The 24,882-nt window shown below is 58.2% G+C and overlaps 1 protein-coding gene and 1 long non-coding RNA gene across 2 annotated transcripts in view; one reads left to right on the top strand and one right to left on the bottom strand.

The window, feature by feature from the left end:
* Positions 1–317: 317 nt before the first annotated feature.
* NXPH3 (neurexophilin 3) lies at positions 318–3,575 on the bottom strand. Its single transcript, XM_063354789.1, has 2 exons — positions 3,219–3,575; positions 318–2,072 (listed from the first exon to the last, which is right to left on the bottom strand). Exons 1-2 carry the CDS (start codon positions 3,273–3,275, stop codon positions 1,341–1,343), a joined length of 789 nt encoding a protein of 262 aa, XP_063210859.1. The 5' UTR covers positions 3,276–3,575; the 3' UTR covers positions 318–1,340.
* Positions 3,576–5,542: 1,967 nt separating this feature from the next.
* Positions 5,543–24,882, top strand: part of LOC134524617 (uncharacterized) — a 32,995-nt gene continuing 13,655 nt past the window's right edge. Inside the window, exons 1-3 of the long non-coding RNA XR_010073608.1 lie at positions 5,543–7,271; positions 7,440–7,552; positions 8,662–8,836. This is a non-coding gene — a long non-coding RNA (uncharacterized LOC134524617). The remainder of the gene's footprint in view (positions 7,272–7,439; positions 7,553–8,661; positions 8,837–24,882) is intronic.

Below are 24,882 nucleotides of genomic sequence, written 5' to 3' on the forward strand. Positions count from 1 at the left end.
GTGATGGCTTTTGCCAGAGTTGGGTCGATGGTTGGACTCGATGATCGGAAAGGTCCCCTCCAACCCAAGCAATTCTGTGGTTCTGTGACTCTAATAGCAACTGCGTGTCTGGGCGAAAGTCCGAGTCCCGGCAGACCCCAAACCTGGACCCCCCACCCGCTTATTAGAAGGTTCAAGTTCGGATGCGTCTGAACGGAGCCAAATTCGGGCCCGGGGCGAGGCGGTGCCCTGTGCCTCATCCACGACCAGTTTGTTTCCCTTCTCCCCCGAGGAGACTGAGCGTGTTCCCAGTAAAAACACTTGACCTGCCCCAGTGCCACCGTGAGAACTTTTATTCTCTCTCCCAAGGACAGCATTGTTGTGGTTTTGGTTTGGTTTTAGGTTTGCTTGGGTTTTTTTCCCTTCAAAGTAAATTGAATGCTACAGTCAGAGCTGCACTTCACACACATGTACGGACATGGGCACGCACCTTTGCACCGAGGAACGGCAGCGCTCGGAGCTGAATGCGGCTGGGGGGGGCGGGCGCCGGGGAGCCGGCAGTGCGACGAAGCACGGAGGAGATGGAGGGGAAACGCATGAATCACAGCGTGTCAGGGGAAACACATGAATCATATATTGTGTCAGCAGATTGGACAGATTCCACCAGGATTTCTCTACCTGCGGATCCACAGTTTCAAGTCCCCAAAACCCCCCGTGCCCGGTGTGAGCCGTGGTGGGGTGACTACCCCGGGAAGGTCCCTCCCACCCATCCCGGCTCCCCCTTTCCGTCCCGGTAGCCCTTTGCTTCCCGAAGTGGGAAAACCCAGCTCCAGCTCCCACCGCTGCAGAACTTGGACGCGGGGGAGGCGATGTGGCTGCCCATGGACTCTTATGCCCATGGAGGGCATCAGGTGCCTTTTTCCGCCCACCCCGTGGTCTTCCCCGGGCTCCAGGCTGTGTAATCCTGCTTCTGGAGCCCTCTTTGCCGGGTCACCAACCTTTTTGGACCATGTGGCCCAGATCCAGGCAAAGCCATTATTGCGCTGAGAAACCCCAGTCCTGGTTGTGGCTTTGTGTCCTGTTTTCTGGATCCCAGATTCAGACCCTGCCTCCTCGTACCAGTCTCCAAAGACCACGGATCCAGGCCAGGTTTAGCGATGCTGGTACCCCATAGCCTACAATTCCTCCTCTTGACATCGGAGCTTTTGGGGAAAATGGAATAATCCTCCTCTTCCTTCCTTGCTTCTGGTTTCTAGGGACCGCCGCGCTCCCGCCCCCGCTTACAAAACCGTCCCCGTCCCTCCCCCCCGCCCCCCCAGCACCCGCTCGTCACCGGGGCATCCTGCGATGGGCAGAGCTCGTCATCCCGAGGGGTAGTAGGGTACGTCGCTGTGGTAGTTGTAGTCAGGACACACTTTCTGCACCAGCCTGTAGTCTATGCTGTAGAAGGTGATGTAGATGCAGATGACTTTGAAGGGCTTCGAGCAGACCCAGGAGACGTGACTTTGGGTGTGCTCGTGGTAGCAGGTCTTAGAGGGATCATAAGTGCAGAGCGTGGTCTTCTTGGCACGATCCACTTTCTCGTACTCCACGCGGCAGTTGAAGATTTTGGATTCTTTGGCCTCGATGAAGATCTGTTGCTCCAGGTCGAACTCCACTGCCTTGGTGGGGGGGACGAGGCTGACGGAGATGTTCCCTTGCCCAGTTGAGTTGTGTCGGAAGAAGACGTTGACTGTGCCGTTGCCGTGATCAACCACCTTCCCGGTGATCAGGAGGTTCAACTTCACTGTCTTGATGTTGGAATAGAAATCTCCCCAGCCAAAAATTTTTTTAAGCTTGCCTGAAGGTGGCCCCAAATCCCTCTGTCCTCTGGGGTGTGGAGCGTGGTCCTGCTCGGACAGGTTGTCCAGGATATCCCATAACTCCTGCGAGCTGCTCACCAGCTCCAGGAGGGTCATGTTCTGCAGTAAGGTTGGAGTTAACAGGGACTTTGGAGAGAGCAGCCCTCTCGTCTTCTGCACTTGAGCTCTCTCCTGGGTCTTGGGTTCACGTTGCTCTGCGCCTGTCCCTGGTTCTTCTTGGCCACAGATCACCTGAACACAGCGATAGTGGAGGGTGAGAGATGGGTGATGGGTGCCCTCCCTTGCCCAGTCTCACTCTCCAGAGTCACCCCACTTCTCCAGACATGACCCAGCCATCCTCTTTCCCACCCTTGCTTTCCTTATTTCCCTTTTCTCTTGCCGTTCCTTGCTACTTCTCTCTGTATTCCGCGTTTCCCTTCTGACAAGCAATTTTTCCCTGCTCTTGTTCTCATGGCTGCTCAGGGAATGGGTGGAAGGAGCCGGGACGGGTGCGTTTTGCTCACTGACGGTGCAGCTTGGCATCGGCACCTCTCAGGGCAGAGCACTTGCACCCAGGGCATCTCTGCAGATGCTGGGGAGAGGGTGCTATGGGGGGGATGCCCACCTCCCGGCCTTCGCATGGGTTTCGCTGCTGACAGCACGGCCCACGGACCCCTCTTCTGACCTCCAAACTGTGTCGGGTGGCGAGAGGGAGCTGGGAGCAGCGGGGCAGCACGAGGGACAGCAGAGCACAGAGGTGAGATCTGACCCCTGGGAGATGCCCTTTGGCAGCCACGGACGGGCTCCGCTGCAAACTCTCCTCCTGCCGGCACACGGGCTCTGCCTGCAACCAGCCCCGGACCCCAAAGTAACCGCAGAGGCGGGCTGTGGACCCCAAAATAAGCACCGATGGGGGCTGGGGGGGCTGCCTGGCAGCCAGGCTGTGGGCACCCAGCGGGCTGGGAGGGTGCCCGGGCGGGAGGCGGATGCTGCAGCCCCGTCGCCCTCGGTGCTGGGCTGCCGGGTCCCCGGGGTGCCGGGGGCTCACCTGGCGGGGAGGGGAGCCGAGGCGGGGGTCGGCCTGCGGGGCTGTGCCGGGGCTCTGCCCCAGCCGGGGGTGCGGGGGAGCTGCCCCCAGCAGCGCTGCCAGGACTCTCCTGCCGGGGAGGGGGGGCTGCAGATTTTTAGGGTACCTTTAGCACCAGCCCTGCCTGCGAGCCCCCGCTGCCCACTGCAAAATAACAGAAGTTTTGGGACGCTTGTTTTTCCGCGGGGGGGTGGGGAAGGATTTGGGGGGGGGGGGTAAATTGGTGGGGGAAACGGTCCTGGCCGTCAGCCCCCACTGTCCCTTTGGCTACGCGACCCCCCAGCCCGCCCTTCCCCATCCCCGGCGCTCACCAGCAGAGAGATGCTCCCCTGGATGAGGAGGACGACGCAGCTCCGAGGGAGATGCATTTTCCAGCCGGTGCCGCCCGCCTTCGCCGTGCCGGGGATTCGGAGAGGGTTTGGGTGGGCTTTGCCTTGCCTTTTTTTTTTTCTTCCCTTTCCCTCCCGTCTTTTTAAGCGAGGGACGTCAGCGAAGGGAAGGGGGTGTCCCCCTTTATAAGCCGGTTCCTAGGGCTCCCCCCCGGCCCATGGTGGCTCCGGTAGCTCCCACCCGGCTGTGCCGGACCAGGAGGCGGCTTCACCTGCTGCCTGCTCCCTGCCTGCTCCCTGCCTGCTCCCTGCCTGCTCCCCCTGCCTGCTCCCTGCCTGCTCCCCCTGCCTGCTCCCCGCCTGCTCCCCCTGCCTGCTCCCCCTGCCTGCTCCCCCTGCCTGCTCCCCGCCTGCTCCCCCTGCCTGCTCCCCCTGCCTGCTCCCCCTGCCTGCTCCCCCTGCCTGCTCCCTGCCTGCTCCTCGCTGCCGTGTTGGAGACTCGATGAAACTCCGCTCCATCCCTCCTCGCTCCCTCCCCTGCCAGGTGCTGGGGGCCGAGCGGCACCGCCGGCTGTAACCCTTTGCTGCCCGCAGCCCAGGAAAACCGGCCCGCGGGGTGAGGGGGGGTTCCCCGGGGATGGGGGGACCCTGGGGGGCTCAGCGGGCTCTGGCAGGGGGTGTGGGGGCACCCAAGGAGGGGGGTGGGGAGCCGTCGTGCAAAGGCGTCCCCATCGCTCCCCGGAGAGGAGCATCCCGGGATGGTGCCGGAGAACGGGCACAAGGGGAGCCAGCTGGGGAGGGGACAGGCGGGGGGACACACCGGGGTCACTGCCCCTGTCCTCGGAAACCGCTTTATCCCGCAGCAGGGGAACAGGCAGGACTGGGGCATTACCCTCTGCCCCGGCGCTCGGCTCTTCCCCACCCGGTTCCCCCCAGTCCCACCAGCAGGAAAAGGCAAAAGGCTGCTTCTGCCACCAGCTCCCCCCCATGAAGGCTGTGGGTATGGGGAAGGGGGGCATCCTACGGGGCCGAGCGGCTCTGCCCGTCGGGAGGTGGTGGACAAGGCGAGGGGAGACTCTTTGGGCCTGGATTTATCGGGCAGGTTTTGGTTTTGTTTCTCCAATACCGGCTGCTGCAGCGCCGATTCCTCCCCCACCGCGCGGCCGTGCAGTCTCCTTTCCCCCCCACCTTAAAATCGTGCAAAATAGAATTGTAATTGTGTCTTTTGGTTTTGGGGTCTGTGTGTGGCCCCTTCTACCTCCTCAAAATGGATGTGGAGCATTTCCCTCCTCCCTGGAGGGTCCGGCGTCTCCTTTGCAAGAGGTACAGGCTGGGCAGGGAGTTTATTTTGAATTTATTTGTGATTTTGTGTTTATGGACATGCGCGTGTTAGTCTGGGCAATGGTGTTCTCCCCTTCCCTCTGCATGGCAGAGCCGGGGGGTGGCGAATGGGAGCCGTGTCGGGGCTCTGCCCCTCCTCGACTTGGGAAATGGTAAAAGGAACAAGGAAATGCGGATCCTGTTCCCCCAAGCCAGGCAGTTTGATTTTTATACGAGCCCAGAAGTAAAGCGACGGCAGGCAGCACTGCGCTTAGAAAGGGATCAGAAGCCACTGGTTTGCTGTTACGGAAAGACAGATTTGCTTGTGGTGGGTTTTGTCCCACTGAAGGCAACAGTTGTCCTTTCCCATCTCGCAGTACCGAGAATTAACCTGCCAGGGACAGGACTAGAATTAAACCCGGTATTTTCTCAACCCCTGGGTGACGATTCCTCTTCTTTCATCACTTCACCTTCCTCCCTGTATCCTTTTTTGTGTTCCCTCTTTTCCTGAGCTGCTTTGGAAAGCCAGGTCTTGCAGCGATGCTAAAGATGAGCAAACTACGGGGGAAAGGGCGCGTTGTGAGACGCAGGATGCGCTCGCCGAACGCCCTGCTAGCACTCCCATCTGCACAGCAAACGGCTCCAGCTTTTGACTGCGGTGGCGGTGCTGGGATCTGGACGGGGAGGCTTCTCTTGCGGTTTCGGGGAGGGGGGGAAGGTGGGTGACAAACGGGGGGGGGGGGGGGGGGAGGGCTGCTGCCCGCTGCCTGCGTCCAAGGTGCTGCCTGTTGCCTCCTGGGTTTGCTGGCAATCTGAATCAGGTTGGAAACACCATCCCGGACAGATGCCACGGGAGTTAAGTGGGGGTTGAATCGCTTTTTACTCGCTGTTGAGCCACCTGCTCGGTGTTGATGGCATTTGCTCCTCTGGAGAGGTGGCATTTTGGGGCACAGGAAGACAAGACACCTCTTAATGCCAATGGAGGGCAAGGAGCCCGGTTGCCCCGGCCGAGCTGTGCCAAAGGGAGCAAAGGGGTGATGAATCCCTCAAAAAAATCTTCCTGGTAGCCAGGGCTATTAAACTCCAGAATATTAATCCAAGAGTGGTGCAGGAAGGACCCTGGGGCCTCCTAAAACCAGGAGGAACACAGTGTTGGAGGATATACGGCGGCACTAATGCTGTCCTGGCCCCAGCGGCATGCTGGGTACCTTTAATAGGCTGCACGTCTCTAACTACTGTGATTTCGATAAAAGATCTTCATAAAACTTCCAAATGCATGTGCCATCACCTGCTTTTCAATCACTCCGAGCATTGCATCCCTTGCACAGCCTTCCCGGGGTGTGGGCTCGGGTCCACGCCGCCCCCCTGGCCATCCTGGATGCATCCCACCTATTCCCATGCTGGCTCTGGGTGGTGAGATGCTTTTGGGAGCAGCTCGGCGGCTCCAATTGGGCTCCTTGCAACTCAGGGAGGCTGAGCTGAGGTCAGGGTGGCTCAGGATGAGGAGGAAGAATAAGGGATAAAAATGATTTAATGTGACTTTCTGGGTTTCCTGGTGTTTGGAGGGAGCTGGGGACTGGAGTGGCATAAAGAAGGACTGATTTAGGAGCTGCTCTGGCTCATCTTGTGCTGCGATGGCTCCCCCCGGAGCTACTTAAATAGCCCGTGCGTGGTGAGCATGGGGCTGCGCTTCCACCTTCCCGGGGCGGCGGTGGGGATGTGACCCCCAGCCCAGCCCGAGGACATGTCCCAGTCCACAGGGTCCACCTGAGGGGCCCGTTCAGGGAAAGGGGGCTCCTGCACCTCCCCTGCGGAAACGGGGCCTCGACGGCAGAAATCAAACCATCCAGGTGAGTCCTGAGCCAGCATTCAGGGACAGGTTTCCTTTTAAACACTGGCAAATACGTTCCCGGTGCTGTAAAATTGGATGGGATTGGGGTGGGAGGAGGTAATGGAAAGGCTGGGTGCTGCCTTCAGTGTATCTAAAGAAAATCCTTGTCCCTGCTGCTTTTTCCGCAGGGGGGTCCCAGGCCAGGATGGTGGCAGGGTTGGCAGGGACGTCCCGGCCTCAGGGTGAGTTGGTGCCGGGGTTTTGGCTCCGGCTTTGCTCGGCTGCTCCGAAGCCGCAGCTCCAGCTGGTGGGTGCCAAAGTGAATTTTGCAAGTTTATTCTGCGTGGTTTTGCCAATAGAGGAATATCTGGTGCCCAGAATTGCTGCTCCTTCATTGTCCTGTGGGGGTGACGCTCCTGGGGTGGAATTACAGAGGGGTGACGGGGCTTTTCCATCTTCCTTTGTGCAGCTCCCAGCACGATGATCCAGCCACCCCAGTTGCTGTAAAAATACACTCTCAGATTGTGCAAATTAAAAAAAAAAATTAAAAAAAAAAAATCAAATGTTACCCACCTGTCCTATTTCTAGAGCTTTGGAAAACCTCTTTTTTTGACCACGTCCAGGGGATCCGGCTCTCTGGGGGGGATGTTCTTGCCGTGGCGGCGAGCGGGGGCTGAGTTTGGGGGCAGGAGGACGCAGCCCCTCGCCCGCTGCTCATCCCGCCCGGGGGCAGCTGAGGTTTTTTCTTCAGGTGTGATTTATCTGCCAGATGAAGGGGTGAAGCCTCGGCGGCGCTGCCAGGCCCCTTCTCCTGCGCTGCTCAGCCCGGATCCGCGTTTTTCCTGGGATTCTGTTGCCCTCTAGCGGGACCCCGCGCCGGGAAGGTGGGCTCAGCCCGGGGTGCCGGGGAACCACGGGATGCGGAGCGCCGGGAGGGGGGGCAACGGGGCGGGGAGAGGCTCTGGCGGGCACCCGCCGCCCGCCAAGGCAGCTTTCTGTTAACGCGTTTTATTTTGGGGAGCTTTTAATTCTTTTTTTTTTTTTTTTACAAGGCGTTATCGACCTCAGCAGAATGAAGGCTAGGAGGAGACCAGAAAGACAAAAAAAAAGCCTGGAAAGGGGAATATATTTTTAAGCAGAAAGGTCGCGGTGACCTGAGGTGCAGGTGTGTGATGGAGGGGGGCGAGGGCTGGCTGTTGGCAGCATCGCCGGCAGCAGCAGCGAGGAAGGGGGCTCTGCAGCGAGCCGTGGCCCTGGTGCCACGCCACAAGCGTCCACGCATGCAGGAGGCACATGCCGTGGGGGCCCGGGGGCTTTTGCAGGGTGCCAGGCAGGTGTCTTGGAGGCTCGTCGCCAAAGGGAAAGGGCTCGGTCCTCTCCTGCCGTGGAGGAGGAGGAGGGAGGCGGCGTGACAGCACTGCCCGGAGGGTCCCGTGCCCCCATAAACTCCCGACATTGCTCTCGCAAAGCTGGAGCGGCCGCGTGTCAAGCAGCGCTGTCAGGAATGTGAGCGCCCAAGACCGAAAAAAACCCGGCCCTGAGATTCAAGATGCTCTGGGAGAGACAGCAGCGAGCGGGAGGTCAGGGAGAGCGGCTTACGCAGAGACTCGAGAGAAGCAGGAGAGCACAGAGAGGGTGGGAAGCCAAGCCTTCAAACACCTGACAGCTGTAAGGGGAGGGAGATCATTAATTCAGGTGTTGATTAGGAGGGATACAGAGCCTAAGATGCTGCTATCCCCGGTGCAGCCTTTTCCCCTTCCAGTTACTCTGGGAAAGAAGCTGCCACCCTCGGTTTTATTTTGCAGCCCGACACCCCAAGGTTACTTGGCCGCGGCGGTGAGATTTCAGCTCGGCTCCACCGAGCCACGGTTCAGTGCTCCGTCTCCCGCTGGATGCGCTCTGCCTTCCTCGGCTGGGCTGATGCCGAGGGATGTGCTCGCACAGGAGCAGGTGGGTGCTGTTGGCACCCAGAAATATGTGAAACGTGGTTAATTCATTCTTTCCTCTCACAGAGTCTTTCATTAGCAGGTAGCAAAAGATTGCTCCAGGCTGGTAGATACAGTTATTCCAGATTGACTGGAATTTAGGGCCCCAGTGGCAAAGCTGGGGGGAGAAGGCAGGTTCCTGGGTGCCAGTCGGCTGCATCTTGCTTCATCCTCTGCTGCGTGCACAAGACAAGCAGATTCCCCCCCCAAATTATCACTCTGTGTGCATGCATCTGCTGGTGTTCATGGGTGTTCACGTCCATAATGCAGGTCCATTTTTTTTTTTTAGTAATAAATGTATGTGAAAGAGATGTTCGTGCTCTGGGGCCCCAGCACTGTCCTGGGACAAGTTCTCCCAAACCCCTCATCCAAATCCAGCTGCCAGATGGGAGGTTTGGAGCTGATGGCACCATCCCTGGATATCCTCAGCCCTTCTCCAGATCCAGCTGGACCCTCCCAGCCAGGTAGGATCCGTCGTGTCGGGGCTTGTAAACTGGGTACCTCCAGAGTGCGGTTTGGTTTTGCCTTTGGAACACATCAGGCTACTTTGTTGGATGCTAAAATATAAAATAATGTTGCTCCTGGGAAAATTAAATCCCGCTTCTTGCGCTGCCCCAGCTCTCCGCCCTGTTCCCAGCCATGCACACAGATATTTCCCCTCCCTTTTCCAGTAACAAAGAATAATAATTTCTAAAAGGTGACACCTAATCGCAGCATGTTCTCCAAGTGCCGAGACCTCTTGGCTTAGGCTGCGGGAGCCTGTTTGGATTTTTAAGTGGGAAAACAAATTAAAAGGTTCCTCCCCGCTTCCGTTTTCTCCCGTGGACACCTGCAGGCAGCGGGGCTTTTCCTAAGGAACTGGGGGAAATGGTTTGGCAAGGCAAACCTGGGGGGTCAGGTCAAGCTGGAGCCCCATATCTCGTGGGGCGGACGCTCTCGGGGGTGCAGGGCCGCAGTGGGGGCTGTGAGGTGGGGTGCACCCCGGTGGGGAGCAGGAGGGTGGGCTGGGGAAGGGCTGGGGGGAAATCCTGCCCTTGCGGGGGGCGGGCGGAGGCGGCCGCAGCCGAGGGAGCCCTTCTGCCCTGCGACTGCAGAGGGTGGCGGGAGCCGCTCTGGGCATCGCCGGCTTTCCTGGGTGCCCCCACCGCTGCCGGGGGCTGCCAACCCCAAAACCTCCTGCCCCAAACCACCTTCCGCATCCCGGCGTTGTTTATGGCAGCTGAAAACCAAGCGGCTTCAGAAACCCTGAAAACACCGCTCTGCAAGCAAAAGTCATGTTCACCCTGGGAGAGCTGGGGACCTGGCAGGGACGAGCGTGTCCCGTTTTGCCGCACTCTGGAGGGTTTGGATGATTTTTCATCCCTGGCTCCTCGGGGTTTTTCTGCGTTGGCTCATTTGATTTTCTCAGGCCGAATGGGAGAGAAAAGAAATGTCTTGCTTCTGCTCGGGGGGGTTTGGCAGGAGGGTCCCCGTTGGCCTGGGGGTGCTGGGAGAGGGGGGTTGTGGCTGCTGCCCCCGAGGATGCTCAGCCCCAGCCCGAGGGGCCTGGCGGGTCCCCCCCGGCCGGGGACGGGTGGCTCCGGTTTCCCTTCCCACCCTCCGAGGCTGAATATCATTTCATAAAAATAACCCAAGAGGCAACTGGAGTCTCTGTGGGAAAAGAAACAATCCTGGGGAAAACAGGGCTGTGCCAGAGGAGTGTTTGTGCAGAGCCGAGGCTCGGAGCCGTCGGCAGCCCTTCCCTGCGCTTTGGGTGTCGAGTGCAGGATCTGTCCCAAAGCAAGGCTTTAATTTTACCTGCAAATCCTCCCGTAGGACAGCAGAGTGTGTGCAAGCAGCCGGTACAACCCCGGTGCCTTGAAACCACAAACCTCAGGGGGAAAAAAAAAGTCATTTATCCTGCCCGTTGAGGCGGCGCGGGGCGTTCCGCGGGATGGATCGCTGGTGGAGGTGACGGTTCACATCTCACGCCGCGTCTCCTTCCTCCGGAGCGGGATGGAGATAAACGGCGCGTTTCTGCTGGGCTCAGCAAACAGCAATGCCAGTGGCTTTCCAGGGCTGATCTGAAATGATAAATTGGAGATGAAAAGGGTTCACGTCCCAGTAACGTTTCACCGGGTCGTGTCCCACATTTACGTGGTGGTCCTATCCCTGGGAAAAGGCAATATAAACACAGCTATTGGCACAAAAAGCTGCATGGCTTGCAGCCGGCAGGGTTTCTTGCCCCGGCTCTCGGTGTGGGGCAGCGTTGAATGAAATTAAAATGATCAGTAAAAATGCTGCGATGCCTCTGGCTGGGACTGAGTTGTTTGCATGCCTTTGAAAGGATGGGGGGTGGGGGAAAGATGCTGGCGTGCAAAATGCCCTCTGTGCTATTTTAGTCTGGAGACAGAAGAGGCCGAAATCTTTGCAGTTTGCTGCTCGAGCTGCGAGGAGAGGAAAAACCTCTTAGCAGCAAATCTCGGAGGCTCAAAGCTCAGCTTTGGCCCCAAAAGAGCGGCTGTCTGCGGCCCTGCTGCGCTAGGACGGGCTGCTTTGCCCCCCCCTCGCCTCTCGTAGCTGCTGGAGTCAAGGGATTTATGCCGGGATCTCGCCTCGCGTCCTGTCTGTGCTGTAAGCACCTGGCGTTGGCCGGGAGAGGTTTGGGAGGAGGGCTGGTGCGTACCCGACAGCGGAGGAAGGAGATGCCCCCGCCAGGCCCCTTGAATGAACACAGCTTTGCTAGAAAAATCTTAATTTCTCAGGCACGTTTTGGAGGGAGGTGGTTGAACTTCTCAAGTACCCCTTCCCAAGCCCGTGCAGGTGGGGATTCTCATTTTTCTCACCTCCTAAAACTCAGTTTCCCCCCCCAAGCTCATCTCTAGACAAGAGCTGCTTCAGCCAAACCTTGCCCCTCGGCCCCGGCCCCCTCCGCCTCTTCCCGTGGTTGTGCGTTCCTGCCCCTGCTTCCCTGGGCTGGCTGCGGAGGGGGGATAAGCCCAGGCTGGGAGCCACGGAATAATACTAATGATTAATATTTCTTAATGCTAGCGCGGGCTGGACAAGTGGTGGGGTTTTTCCCCCATTGAAAATTTTGCCTTATTGTCGTAAAAAAGGGGATAAGGAAGCAGGGAGGGTGTTTTGGGATGAGAACTGGTGGAAAGGTGGGGAAAAAGGGGTTGTTGTTTGTTTTTTTTTCCTGAAAAATTTGAGGGAGGGGGGGAAAAACCTGCTCTTTTTCTTCTTGCCTTTTTTTTTCTTTCTTTTCTTTTTTTTCCTTCTTTTAAAGAAGAATCCTACCTTGCCCATCGCTGCCATGGCGGGGGGGGGGGTGGGTATCCCACCCGGGGCTGTCGGCTCTGCCGGCATCACGGGGGTGCACGGAGCCGAGCCACCCTCCCCGTTCCCCCCCCGGGGCTCCCCGCTGCTGTTCCGCACCCACCGCCCTCTTTCCCGGGCACTCGCTGGGGCTTCAAATGACTTTGCGGAGCTGATTCCACGGAAATGCAGCCGTAGGGGCTGACGGTCCTGGGGGTGGCTGGGCACTCTCGCGGGCTGGGCTAATGCCACCCTGGCAGGGTTTGAGGAGCCCACGACGATTTCTTGTCATTTAGACAATTATTCTATCGCCCGGTGACCCAAAGGGGAAGGGGAATTGAGAAAAATTCCGAGGGTTGAAATGTAAACAGATTTAACGGAATAGGACTAAATGATTAACATTAATAATACGAAAGGACCGATATTGACCCTGACACCAACATAAAAATACAAGCCCATGTGAAAATACAGCGCCCAGCCCATCCTACCGTAGGAAGCCGTGCGCTCCCCGCGGGGACAGCAAATGTGGGATGAGGAAGGGAAGGGCTCAGGGCTCCGGCACTGGGGCAAGGAGTTCTCAGGATCACAGCCGTTACAGGAGAGAGAAAACTCCTCAGCAAACCTTCTAATTGATGTCGAATGTGCCGTTCGTGGTGTGAAATAACCCTGTTGGCAGCTTGGGCCGAGTGCCCGGCTCTCGCTCCTCCTCGTCCCCACACCTGGGGAGCTTGAAAACACCGAGACCTTGAAACCAGCACCCCAGAGCTGGCTGTAAAGTGAATATTTTCACAAATTCGGACACTAGAGCCTTCTAAAAATGCAGTTCTCCCAAGCGTTAGAAGAGACCTTACCGAAAAGTAAAATTACTGAACGTCGCTCGAACCAGGACACGCCCCAAAATTTCCTCATAATAATTGAAAATGTGGGTTTTTTCACAAGCCCGTGCGGCGGGAGGGGGGCGAAGGGCCAGCAGGCGAGGGGGAGGGCAGGCGCTCGGCCGTGCGTCTCCAGCGCTTGCACTCCATCCGCCGCCTGGGCCGGGGCCAAGCGGGGGCGGCCGGTGCTGGCCGAGCGCAGCCCCCCCGTCCCGGCCGGCTGGGAACCGAGCCCCTTTCCGTCCCGGGGATCGGGTTGCCCGGAGCAAGGCGCCTGGGCCAGGTGCTTCGGGCTTATTTTGGGGCAGATGCGGGGGATATTTGGCCGTTGAGCGGGATGTGGGCTGGGGGGGACGTGCCGGAGGAGGGGGGTAAATGGGGCAGGTGCCTTCACAAAAGGAGGTGAGCGTGCATCGCGTTGCTCGTGTGTTTTTAAGCGACGTCTCTGTGCGCTGTGGGGCTGGAGCAGCATCAGCCCCACTCCTGCCCTCACCTCTGTGTTTGGGGGGGGTCCCCGTGGGGCGATGTGCGTCTGAGACCCGGCGTTTTCCCGGGGGCTTTGCCTTCTCAGCTCCTTCTTTCCATCCTGGCACCGATCTTCGTGCCCCGTCCATCTCAGCGGTGACGGCAAGGCTGATCTGAGCCTCTCCAGCCCTTTGCCATCGCTGAGCTGTGACCTGGCTTTGGCGGGGGGGGGCTCATAATTACTGGGGGGCTCAGCCCAGAGCCAAAGCGTTTGGAGTCCCAAGGCAGGGTCCTGCAGGCGCACCGGGCTGAGAGCAGCCAACGGGTCCGTGCCTTCAACCCAGACCCCCGAGCTGAGGCGTAGCCCAGGGCTGCGCTTGGCTTCTCCCCTGAAATAAGGAACTGGGGAAAAAAAATAAATAATGTGGAACCCCAAGTGAAAATACCGCGTGCGCCCCATCGCCCCCCGGCTCCGCTCACCCCTTGACCCTCCAGCTGCCTTCTCCCCGCCGAAAAGCGACAAATCCAGACAAAAAGCTGCAAATCTGCCCCTCGACACCTGCACTTCCAGCCCAGCCTTGTCCCCGAGGAGGGGACGGGGTCGCACGGGCAGCAGGTCCCGGCTCCCGGGGGGGCACGGGGAGGGACGGGGCTGTGATTGATGAGCGTTCTTCCCTGCCCTCCGGGGCCGCTTCACTTGTTCAACGGCTTTGGGGGAATTTCTGCCTTTCTTTAGGCTCTGCTTTTCAGTTCACTGGGTTTTAAGCATTCCCGCTTTGCTTGAGAAGGCTGGAGGGTCAGTGGGGGGATAAAGCAGCTTTTAACCAGCGAAAAGGCTGCAACACTCTTCTCAGCGTTGCTTTTTCGGTGTGACAGCCCCATTTCACTCCTCAATTGGCCCGTTTGCTCTCTCCGAACCCTTTCCCACAGCCAGAGCCGGTGCTCGCCGTCGCAGGAGGGAGCGGAGCGCGGCGCATTGTGCGAGCTCGTGTTGACAAGCTCGGGCTCTGCAGGGAATAACCCAGCTGGATTTGCTCTTGGAAAACCGTGCTTCGGATAATGATGCGGCTTTCCTAATTACTCCGATGGCCGGATCCCAGACAGCGTAGAGCAGCTCGTGGATCAGGGCCAGTTTGGAACAGCTGAGGCTCGGGGTCCATTGATGCCCGAATTCCCGGGACGGAGCGGCGAGCGGGCTCTGTCCCATCGCCTCGAGCTCTAGCGGCAGCAAAGGGAGCGATTCATGGGAGCCGGGGAGGGAGGAAGGGGGATTTATTAGATCAGAAAGTCTCCCACTGAATGCAAGATTGTTTTTTTCCCTCCCAACAAGGCGAAGCCGAGCCTCAGTGGGTGTTGGGGGATGCTTCCTTAGGGGTGACGTCCCAGACTAGCAAGAGCCTTGGGAGAAGCACCCAGAAGTGGCGCGTGCAAAGGCCGGGGGGACTCTGTGGGGCTCCTTATGGTTCTTCTCTGGGCTGGGGGAGACCACGTCCCCGTCCTCCTTCCTGCTGGGGGAGGATTCACACGTGTCCTCCGTCCGTAAGCGAGTGGCCAAGGTCAGGGCACAGGTCCCCGCTGGTGACCACCGCTCACCGAGAGCCGCGGTGGGAGCCCGTGCCTCCCCGGGAGAGGGAGCCCGAGGCTTCTTCCCTCTGCCAGCGCCTGTTTATGCATTTTATCCAATTACCGCTTAATGCAAAATGCATAAGGAGCCCTTGGAGCGGGGACAGAAACCCATGGCTTGGCTTTGCCGTCCCCGGCAGCAGAGCCCACCCTTTAGGACAATTTCCAGCCTCGGTTGAATGACTTCATGAGAAGATTTCTCTATCCCTTTTTTTTTTTTTTATTTATTTAGTTCCATCCAGTTGCTGGTTAATTTTTGCTCTGATTTAGGAACAAAAAACCATGTCTGGAGGCTGAATTTGCTTCACTTTGGCGTCCCACCGCTGCGTCTCGGCTAAGCTTTTGCTGCTGGATTAAGAGCTTTGGCACCAGGGAACTGGGGCCGCTTTCAAGAGGTCTCGAGCTGAGCCCACCTCAGTCACCGAGGGTCACGGGGGGGCTCTTTGAAAGCGTCAGCCCCCGCCGGCATCGCGGTTCCTGACGAACCTGGCAGGGCCCGGTGCTCACTTGACCCGAGACAGGAAAGGAGCAGCGTGTATAACCGAGCCCTGTTGTGGCTTTTGAGGTTTTAGCAAGTTAAAGCAACAAATTGTCCATTTAAGTGAAACCTACACTGCGGGCCGGCCCCCAGGGGAGCCCCAGATCCCGGGCCAAAGTCCGAGAGAGCAGCGGGAGAAAAATCAATCTTTATTATAGGAAATCAAGCAAACTCTAATGCTCTTTTTCCTTTCTTCCCCTGGCAAATCCCTTTTTTTTAGCTCAAATTTTCACATTCTTGTTTCTGAAGCGGACAAAGAGAGGGCGATGCATTTCCCTGCCCCCATGGCCAGGTTTCACCCCAAAGGAGGGGCTGAACAGGGACCTAAAATCTCCATTACGTTAATGGAGATGCACCCTGGAGATGATTAACCACAGACCTTTTGCAAGCCCGGGAAAGGATTTTTCCAACCTAATTGGATTTGCTTTCCCTATTTCTGCAGCTTGTGTGCTCCTTATTTTGCTATTTATAGAAAACATCTGTCGGAGTGTCGGCCAGCCCTGAGGTGGGAAATCGGGGCTTGGTGATTTCTTTGCTCTGCACCAAAACACCAGCTCTGCCGAAAGAAGCAGCGGCGACGCTGCGAACTCCTTTTGGGAGAAGAGCAGCAGGTTTCACAGGTGACGAGCGACCCACGGGACGCTTCTTACACCCAACGGCAGCAGGGGGACGGGGTGAAAACCGCGGTTGCATGAAAAAAGTCGGTAAATCCTGGCTGGACTAAAGCCTTCCAGGAAGGCAGGGCCTTCCTCCACCCCAGCCCCGACACATGGGCAGGGAAAAGCCAGGGATGGTTTTTCCAGGTACGAAGCAGACCCGCAGGATGGGAGGGTGTCGTAATGCTGACTAAGCCAGTTATTACAGCTGCGATTAACCCGGGTAATTAATCTCAGGGCTTGAACGTGGTAGAGGGCAGCGTTTTCCGAGCTGGCTGGGAGCCGTGGTGCTGCAACGGCTTTGGAGAGGTTAATTCTCCCCCTCCGCCCCCCGCCCCCACTTCTGCTCATCTTTTATGGTTTTGGGAGGCTTTTTCTCATCTTTTCTCCTTTCGGGGGGGCTGAGGCCGAAGGGGTTTGTGCCGCCGGTGGCAGCAGCACAGACAAACCCTCCCTCTCCTTCCCATGCCCGCCGGGGCTGGGGTGGGCTCCTGAGACGGGGTCGGGGGCCAGCTGTGCGCAGCCGACGGGACAACCCCGGCTGTGAGTCCCTGGATGCAGAAGTGCTTTGCCGGGTGGGAAAGGGGAGGGAACCGAGCCAGGGCGGCGGATTAATTGTGTAAGATCATGCAGGGAATCTATGGCAGCTGGAAATCAGACGCATCCTCCCCAGCGCTCCATTAACCCCAGAGCATCCCTCTTCCCCCCTGGCACCTTTCTGCAAGCTTTGCCCTGTGCGTAACAGCCAGTAGGAAAGAGCCGAGCTCCCAAACACCCTCTATCCTGGTGCTTTTGAATTGCAAGAAATACTATGAATCAGAAAAGGTGACGTGCAATATTTTTCTTTGCCGTCTTGGTGGCTTTTATTTGTGATAACGTGAAGAAGCGCTTCATTCCCGGGCTGCGGGGACGCGTGGTGCCGGCACACGATGCCGTCGGGATGTTTTTATTTGTATCATGAGGCGCTGCTGGCAAAAGGCGTTCCTGGTTTGGGAACAGAGGGTTGGCTACTGATAGCAACGTGATTTACAGGGAGGCTTAGGCCAGCCAGCTCCAGGAGTGCTTTTACGTGACGGCCTAATGGTTATTAATTTGTCTGGAATTTACTGTAATGCTATTAATCCTGATAGGCTTGTTGGGTATTTAATGCAAATATTTTAAGTGCTTCTGTGGGATATTTTTTTTCCCCTGGAACGGCGCGTTCAGCTGCACAGCCCACATGCGAGTGGGAGCTCCTGTTTCGAGGGAAACTTCCATGAATTTTGCAGCGGGTGTAACTCAGCCGCGCTCTTCCCCATCCCCTCGGGCAGCGCTCCCCAGGCCTGTCCGGCATCCTCATCCTCTCTGCCCTCAGGTTTCAAATTCCTCTTCTCTTTTCCAGCTCTGAACGTCTTCCAGCTCCTCTTCTTTGCCAGAGCCACCCCGTTGCCCGTGTCCCCGGCTGGCGCTGCCGAACCCGCTCCCGTGGGTGAAACCCTTCATTTCTCCCTCGCTTTGATTCCCCGCTTCACGTTGCTGGCGAGCGGAGCTGCGGCCATGTGTTTCTGTTTAGGTGGCCTGACGGATTGAGGTTTCCAGCTTTCTTGGTGGGAAACAGGGCTCCAAAAAGCCTGGAAACGTGTGAAGGTTGCAATCGGATTCCGGCTGCCTTCCCCGCTCCCCCTCCTCTCTGTCCCTGCAGGGAGAGCACAGCTGATGCCAAAGGGGGGGAGGGAAAAAAAACACCACCCGAACCACCCCCAGTGAAACTGGAAATACGTGTAGGACTTTATCCAAAGAGCGATTAAATAAATCACAGGCCGGGGCTGTGAGAGCGGCAGGTTCCTTTGGAGGGATGAACTCCCAAGTCCGTGGCTGGAGCGAGCTGGCTGGAGGGGGGGTAACACGGCCAAATTTGGGGCGTGAGAAGGCTGATATTAGCTTAAATATGGGGGACGCACGTGTTTCCCGTGAAAGGGCAACGGGTCCCCGACTCAAGCCCCCTCCGGAGGGGTTTAAGCCCGGGGCGAGCAGAGCTGCCTGGAGGCTTCACCGCCCCGTCGCGGAGGGAACGGCCGAGGTGCGTCCCTGGGCGCACGGGGCTCCTTCCCCGCCGTCCCCACGGGGCTCGCGGCGTCCCCGGGGGGGCTCATGCCTCTGTCCCCTGCTCCGGGCGAGTGGGCTGGGGCTGGGGGAGACAAAGAGTCCTTTGAGGGGTTTGGAGATGTGAGTCAAGGGCTGGCCGTGCCCCTGCGCCGAGGGGCGAGGGCCGGGGCGAGCCGTCCGCCTCAATTGATGGCTTTATCCTTTATTTTCTGTCTTTGCTCGGTCTGGAGCTCCTCAGCGGGAAGCCAAGCCAGACGCCTGCCGTTTTGGCCGGCTGAGGGTCGCCACCCCTCCTTGCTGGGGATCGTGGTCACCGCTGGCAGCTCCCCCGTGTGCCCCCCCTGTGTGGGGGGGGCTCGGTGGGCGGCTCGGCTCGGCCGCGGGGCTCTTGCGTGGCTCGTCCCTCGGCATGTGTCTGGCTGGAGCCAGGGTTTTGAGCCTCCCTTGGCTGGAGGAAGGCGAGCGGGTCGCCTCTCCTGACCTTCTCGCCGAGCCAAATATCAGGGCTTGGCTCCCGCGGTGGCTGAGCACATGCAACCGTTTCCTTCCCAGGCGCAAAAGCCTTTCTGGGAATGAGGGGGAGAGAGAGAGGTGCTTTCCACTCTTCCCTTCCCCAGGGCGTTTGGGAATACGTGGGTCTGGAAATACCCCCCAAGGCGAGTGCCCCCGCAGCGGGTGCAGCCGGGTGATGCCGACCGCGTGGGACAGATCCCTCCCCACGCTTCTGCCGTGGCAGTTTCATGGAACCCCCCCAGGGGACGGGGGGACGGGGAGAAGGGGGGGTTGCAAAGTGGGATGTCTTGGTGTTTACAGGGTTGAAGGCGCCACCAGCCCGGGATAACGACCACGAGGTTCCTCTTGATATCATTGTAGAAGAGAAGCGTCCAGGGACAGCCCTGCCTTTTTGCTAAATGATTCCGGACGGGAGCTGAGTGTTTGCCGGGAAAAGGGTGGATGGAGAACACGCTGGTCCCCAGGCTCTGCTGACAGAGCCGGCTTGTCCCCAGCTGCCTGGCAGCCACGCGTCGGTCTCACAGAACCCGAGAACGGTCCCTCTCCTCGTGGCCCGTTCGGAGAGCGATGGGAGAGAGCGAAGGCGAGCACCGTGCTGCCCGCGAGATGCTGAGCTGCTCCGCGGGGCGGTGGGGACAAAACCCAGCGGGATGGCAGAGGTAGAGGAGGGATTTTGGTTCCGGAGGAGAAGAAGGAAGCATGGTCCTGCTCCGGCCCCGCTGACGTGGAGCGTGTGGCAGGAGCGCTGCGTTTGGCCACCATGTCCGGGTGGCTGCGGCTGCTCCCGGCCAGATGTTCTGTAATTTCAGGCCGTTCGGTTCCCAGCGTCTGCTCCTGCCATCAGCCTGGCCCCCGAGCCTCGCTCTCCGCGGGCGGCAGATTCCCCTCCTGCCTTCGCCGAGGGGGCCAAAAATAATACGCGTCGGTGGCGAAACGCCCGGGTCTCCCCTGAGCCCCCCTGAGCCTCCCAGCTCGTGGTGGGCTGTGGGGGGTTGGGAGCCCAGCGCCTTGGGAGCAGGAGGGAGAAGCAAAACAAGAGGGCTGGGGAAGGCAGGCAGGAGGCAGGGCTGCTGGAAAGGTGCAGCAAGGGGTTAGGGAATAATTAAGGGTAATAATTAAGGGTATTTATAGGATTGCCCATCCCTCCGTGTTCAGCATCTCGCCCGCACAGGCAGGCTGTCCCCGGGCAGGGACCCCAGGGCTCGGCGAGGTTAAACACCGAGGGTTCGTGCCTTTTGGTCTCCAAGAGAAAGTCGGTGTCAAAAGCAGAATCTGCAGTGCCAGGGCAGGAGAAACGGTCTTAGAAAAATAAATAGTGCGGGTCACATGAGTTACTGGCTCTTTCTGGAGGAACCGAGTGTTTACACGAGTTGCCTGGAGCCTTGGCTGTGCTTCTCGCTTGCAGAAAGGGTCCTGGAGGAGAAGCTGAGCCTGAGCTCGAGTTGATTAAGATGAGGCTGTCGTTTGGGAGGCCTGGCTCTGCCCTTGGCTCCGGGGCTGCCATGTTTCCCTCCAGCACACGGTGCTGGCTGCGGTCAGAGAGCAGGCTCGGGACAGGACGGGCTGTGGGGCTGCTCGGCTGATGACTTTGCCCTGTTAATTGGGTGCCTCCGGGTGCTCTCTGCTTCCAGAGACCCTGTGAGGGCTGCCGGTGCCTGGATCCAGCGTGAAGTCACGCCTGGAGACGGGACGGGCATCCCGAGGGATGCCTGGATGCCCCGGCTCTGGGTGGTCCTTGCCCGAAGCTGGGGCTGTCGGTGGGGCAGGCTGCAGCATCGGTGGCCGGGAGCACTGCCAGCGCCTTCTCTGTTCCTTAATTAGCAGCATTACTCGCACATTTGGGCGTCCCTGGCGTCGGGAGAAGGATGTAATTCATTCCTTCTGCTTATTCTTCCTTTTGAAGTCATAATCCTCCCGCTCTGACATCACAGCCGTTACCGACGCAGCTAATTGCGATGCCACGCGGGCAGGTGGGAGCAGAGGAGCCGGGGGACCTCGCTGGGGTGTCACAGCCCCCCCAGCTGTCCCCGTGACGGGGGGAGCCGCAAACCTGATACCGGGACAGAATCGATTGGGCTCAATGCCCTCTTGGTGCGAGGCCGGCAGCGCCGGGGGAGCAGCATCTCCTCGGCCTCTCCACAGCACGCTCTGGCCCGGGGCTGGGGAATGAAAACCAGGGGGAAAGAGCTCCCGCGGGGTGCCGGGCCCTTGGTTTCAGGAGCTGAGCTCTGCGGTTTGACCTGCTTTGCAAAGACAGCCCAAAGGTGTTAAGTGCTTGTAATCCCAGTATAAACATGACCCTGCCGGTGCGCAATCACTGGCTGCTTTGATGCTTTCTGAAGCCCTTTACGAAAGCCACTTCTGCTCCGTGCAGGTTGAGATCTGGAAACGAAAAAAACCCTTCAACATCATTAAATTTTTCCAGGATATGATGTGAAAGATCTCACCCTGACACAGGTCATGCTTGTCTTTTTTGCTTTTTTGCTATGAACTTATCACTCATTCAGCAGTTCTCAGTCTTCTTTTATCCCTTTTTATCCCCTTTTATCCCCTGTTAGAATAAACCTCGTGTATTCCAGGTGCTGGAGCGGCAGCGGAGGCTGGATCTGCCGAGGGGTTGGGTTCCCACCGCCTTCCCGCACAGGGGCCCTTATCGGCCGCTGCAAAACAAACAAACAAACAAAATAATGAAGGAAACCAAAGCCCCGGGGGCAAAGAGGGAAGGGATGGGGAGGGGGCTGCGCCGGCAGAATATAGATTTCTTTCTCGCATCTCCTAAAGATCTTCGGTTGGCCGGTGGTAGCAAACGATCCCGCGGGGACTCTCGTCTTTCCGGAGGTTGCCATCGCTGCGTGGGATCCACGGGCGCTTCTGGTTGTTGCATCGCTCCAGGAGGCTGAAGCAAAAGGGCACGTCCCAGACACGTGTGCGAGCGTGGCTCGGTGGCCTCGCGCCCCCGGCAGCCACCCGGGCAGCTTTCCCTTTGCCGGCTTCATCCCGGAGCTGTTTTGCTGTTTTTTTCTTGTTTATCGATGGAAGCAGAGGTCTGGGTTGCTTCCTTTAATCTCTCTTATTGCTCTGCTCCCCGCCGGGGGCAGGCAGATTTATTGCCGAGCCGGTATTCTGGTTTTGCCTCCTAACATCTGCGTTAACTCTTCCCTGGGCCAGCAGGAGCAGCGTGGCTGGCCCCAGGCCGGCTCTCTGGAGCTCCAGCCCGGGCAAATGCTTCTGGCCCCAGCTCGGCGGTGAGCGGATGCTGCTGCTGAGTATTTTGCCATATTGCAACGCTGGGTGGGATGTCCGTGTCGCTGGACAGGAGAGATGTGCTCCTCCTCCTCCGAGGATGTATAGATATGACTTTCCCACGTTGTTGTCCCATCCACCCCGTCCCCGTATTGACTCGCCACCCCCCCAGGCTGGGGCTTCTGCCAAGCAGAAAGGCGATATTCCTGTTAGCAAGCCATGGTTGCCCCTCCGAGAGCACGGATGGACGGAGCAGATCAGCTCCGGTTTGCTCTCCAGAAGCCTGGATGTAGCTGCTGGGGCCAAAGGCCGTGTCAGCGTCTCCCCCGGGAGCTCTCGGTTGGGCGGGTGGTATTTGGTGCTATTTCTTGTGCAGGCACCGAAGGTGTTTCCGTGGGTTTGGGAAGGCAGTTTGCCCGCTAGCAAAGCCCAGGCTTCCAAATGGAAACCCTGGGCTGCTCCCCAGTGGTGTTGTTTTATTGGTTTTGAAGACTTAAGCTCTTTGCTGGAAATATCGGGGCATCTTTAAGGATCCCCGTGAGTCCCGCCTGGGGTAATACGCTCATTTTTACTGGGTTTCTCCTTCTGCTGTGGTGGGAGGAGGAAAGCTTTCTCTTTACGCTGCTCTTAGGTGACTGGTGTGATAATTGGGTCTAAATTGATTCGAACCATTTCCCGTAAGTCTCTAGGGAATAAATTTCCCAGATCAATGGATGCCACTAGCAGTGGCTGGGAATCCTGCAGCCCTAAGCAGGGCTGAGAGGAGCGTTTTATTGACTCTGCAACAGCTTCCACTTGTACCAATTAATCTTGGCTTGAGTGAGGACCCCGTTTTCCTGGGGGCTGATGCTCTGGGCATGGATCCCCGTGATCTAAAGGGTAGGATTACACCAAGATTTTGGTACACGGTGGATGCAGGAGCTGCTGTAGCCTCTCTGTCCCCAGCACATGGCGGCTGGCGGCAAAAAGAGGTTTGGTTTTGGGCAGATAGAAGGGATGACATACTGTCTGCACACAAGGAGCTTGTCCCCTGCCTCCTGACTCTCCAATTGAAGGTAAAAACCAGTAAAATCTCCTTTACCATCTATAGCATCTCCTACCGCTGTCTGTCTGTATATATATCTCCTATAGCTGTCAGCTCTAGTATCTCCCATAGCATCTGCTGAGCCCAGGTCCAGCTCAGAGTGCAATGAAGCCTTTTTTTGGTACCTTTGTGGCATTTCCACGCGTCCTACCCCGCACCCCGGAACACCTCCCAGACCTTCCCCCGAGATCCCCTCTCCCTTTGGCTTTGCTTCCTGCTTTTCCGCAGTCCCATGGGCAGGTTTGGGGAGTTTGCTCCCCCCGACCGCGGTACCGGGGTCTGGCAGGCTGCGAACCAGCGCTGAGCTTTCCCAGGGATGTTTCCTGCCACCTCCAAGGTCCCAGTTTAAATCATTTAGAAACCAGAGATGCTTTTTGGGTGCAAAAAATGCGCTCCCGAGCACATCCCCGCTGCTCCGTTCCTGTGCCCGGCTGCTGCGAAACACAAGCCTTTTCCGAATTAACTGGGCCAGGGAGAGGATTTGGGGAAGTATCCCTCCTGGAAAGCCAGTGAATCCCATCACTTTTGCCGCTTTCAGACCCTGCCCTGCTCAATCCAAAGCTGCTCCCTCCACAGCTCAGACCCACGGCTGGAGATTTATCGGCCCTTGGATGCGGCTCTCTCCTGTTATGTGTCTTCCAGGGGCTATTTTACAATGATTTCTTGCCTTCACCTTCTCACCAGCTCTGCGGATGGTGTTTACTAAGTGTATTTTAATGTATTCACCTTTCACCTCCCGACTAGACGCGTATTGATCCGATATAGATCCCTGGGAAAGGCTGCGAAGGGGACGGGGAGCTGCAGCCGCCCTGGGCTGGGGACGGGGGACGGTGGCAGCTGGGGACAAGCCCGTGGCAGGGCTCAGCATGGAGAAGACAGCCAGTTCCTACACCCATCCATGCCAAGAAACGTGTCCACGAGCCTGAAAATAGAGATAATGGCAGTGGTGCTGTTGGGGGTGATGCTGGTGGCAGAAATCTGGGAGAGGAGGTGGGTGCTTGGCTTCCACCGCGGCTCTGCGGTGTCCGTCGGGGCAGGGAGGGATGTTTATCCACGGAATGACTTCTGATCCTGGCACAGCCCAGCGCTGGTGCCTGGCGCAAGCAAATCCCTCGGGATGCTGCATTGGTCCAACTGCCGCGCGGATCCCTTTCCTCACGGGATGCTGCACCATTCCCCTCGTTCCCCAGGCATAAATCCTGGGGGAAAATGCACGCAGGGAGCTGGTTTATCCAAGGTTTTCCTGGGACCAGGATCACTGTGTGAGGAGGAGCTCCCAGAGGAGTTTTCTTTATTCCTCGGTCAGATTTTAGGGGTGATTTTTGGGCAGAGTTTGTGAATTGGTGCAGAAATGCTGATGCGCGGTGCAGGCGAGGCTGTTGCTGCCGGGCAAGAAACACGTGGAACCATAAACCATAAACTGGGGAAAGGGGCTGTGCTAATCTTGGACCTGAAATTGGGAGCAATGGGAGGTAAGAGGTAAAAGCTGAGATGTCCCAGCTGTTGCCTGCCATGCCTTGCTAATGTCACAGGGAAAAGGCATTTCTGCAGGGCCCGGGGAGTGATTTCATGTCTGGGCTCCTCCTGGGGCAGGTGGAGGGGACCGGGATGGGATCTTTCCAGCAGATTTTTGCCTCTGGGTCCCCTCCGGCCCTCCCTCGTGTCTGCCCAGACCCCACAGCTGGGCTGCAGCCCCCTGGCCCTTCCCACAGCTCGCCGGGGCCAGGGAAAACTCCTGGCCCCGTTTCTGAGCGGCCTCAGCCCTTCCCGAGGCTCCCACGGCCCCAGCGCCGACGGACCCCCCTTACTGCAGGGAGCCGGCGGGGAACGCGGAGGGCGAGCGGGCTGCCCATCCAAAAACCAGCGTGATAATCCCTCTAAAATAAACAGGAGGCAGAAACCCAGCAGCGTTCGGCGGGAGCTGGAAGGAGCACGACCTCCTCCAAAAGAGCATCCATGCGGGAAAGCATCCATGAAGCAAGCCCAAAGCTCCCATGGGATTGCCTGACCCAGCCCCGAGCGGGCAGCACCACTTGTCCCCAGCTCAGTTTTTCCCCCCTTGATCCAGATTTTCTCTCTCCGAGGGGGCAGAGGAGGTGGAAAGCGAAACCCCGAGGTGGTCGGTGCAAAG

This window comes from Chroicocephalus ridibundus, chromosome 17, assembly GCF_963924245.1.
Source record: "Chroicocephalus ridibundus chromosome 17, bChrRid1.1, whole genome shotgun sequence".
In the NCBI taxonomy this organism is placed as follows: domain Eukaryota; kingdom Metazoa; phylum Chordata; class Aves; order Charadriiformes; family Laridae; genus Chroicocephalus; species Chroicocephalus ridibundus.

Excerpts from the sequence above, each read along its gene's own strand:
- NXPH3 (XM_063354789.1), bottom strand. The coding sequence starts at position 3,275 with ATGCATCTCCCTCGGAGCTGCGTCGTCCTCCTCATCCAGGGGAGCATC. Across the intron at positions 2,073-3,218 it reads AGGGGAGCATCTCTCTGCTG|GTGATCTGTGGCCAAGAAGA; the intron begins GTGAGCGCCGGG and ends CGCTGTGTTCAG.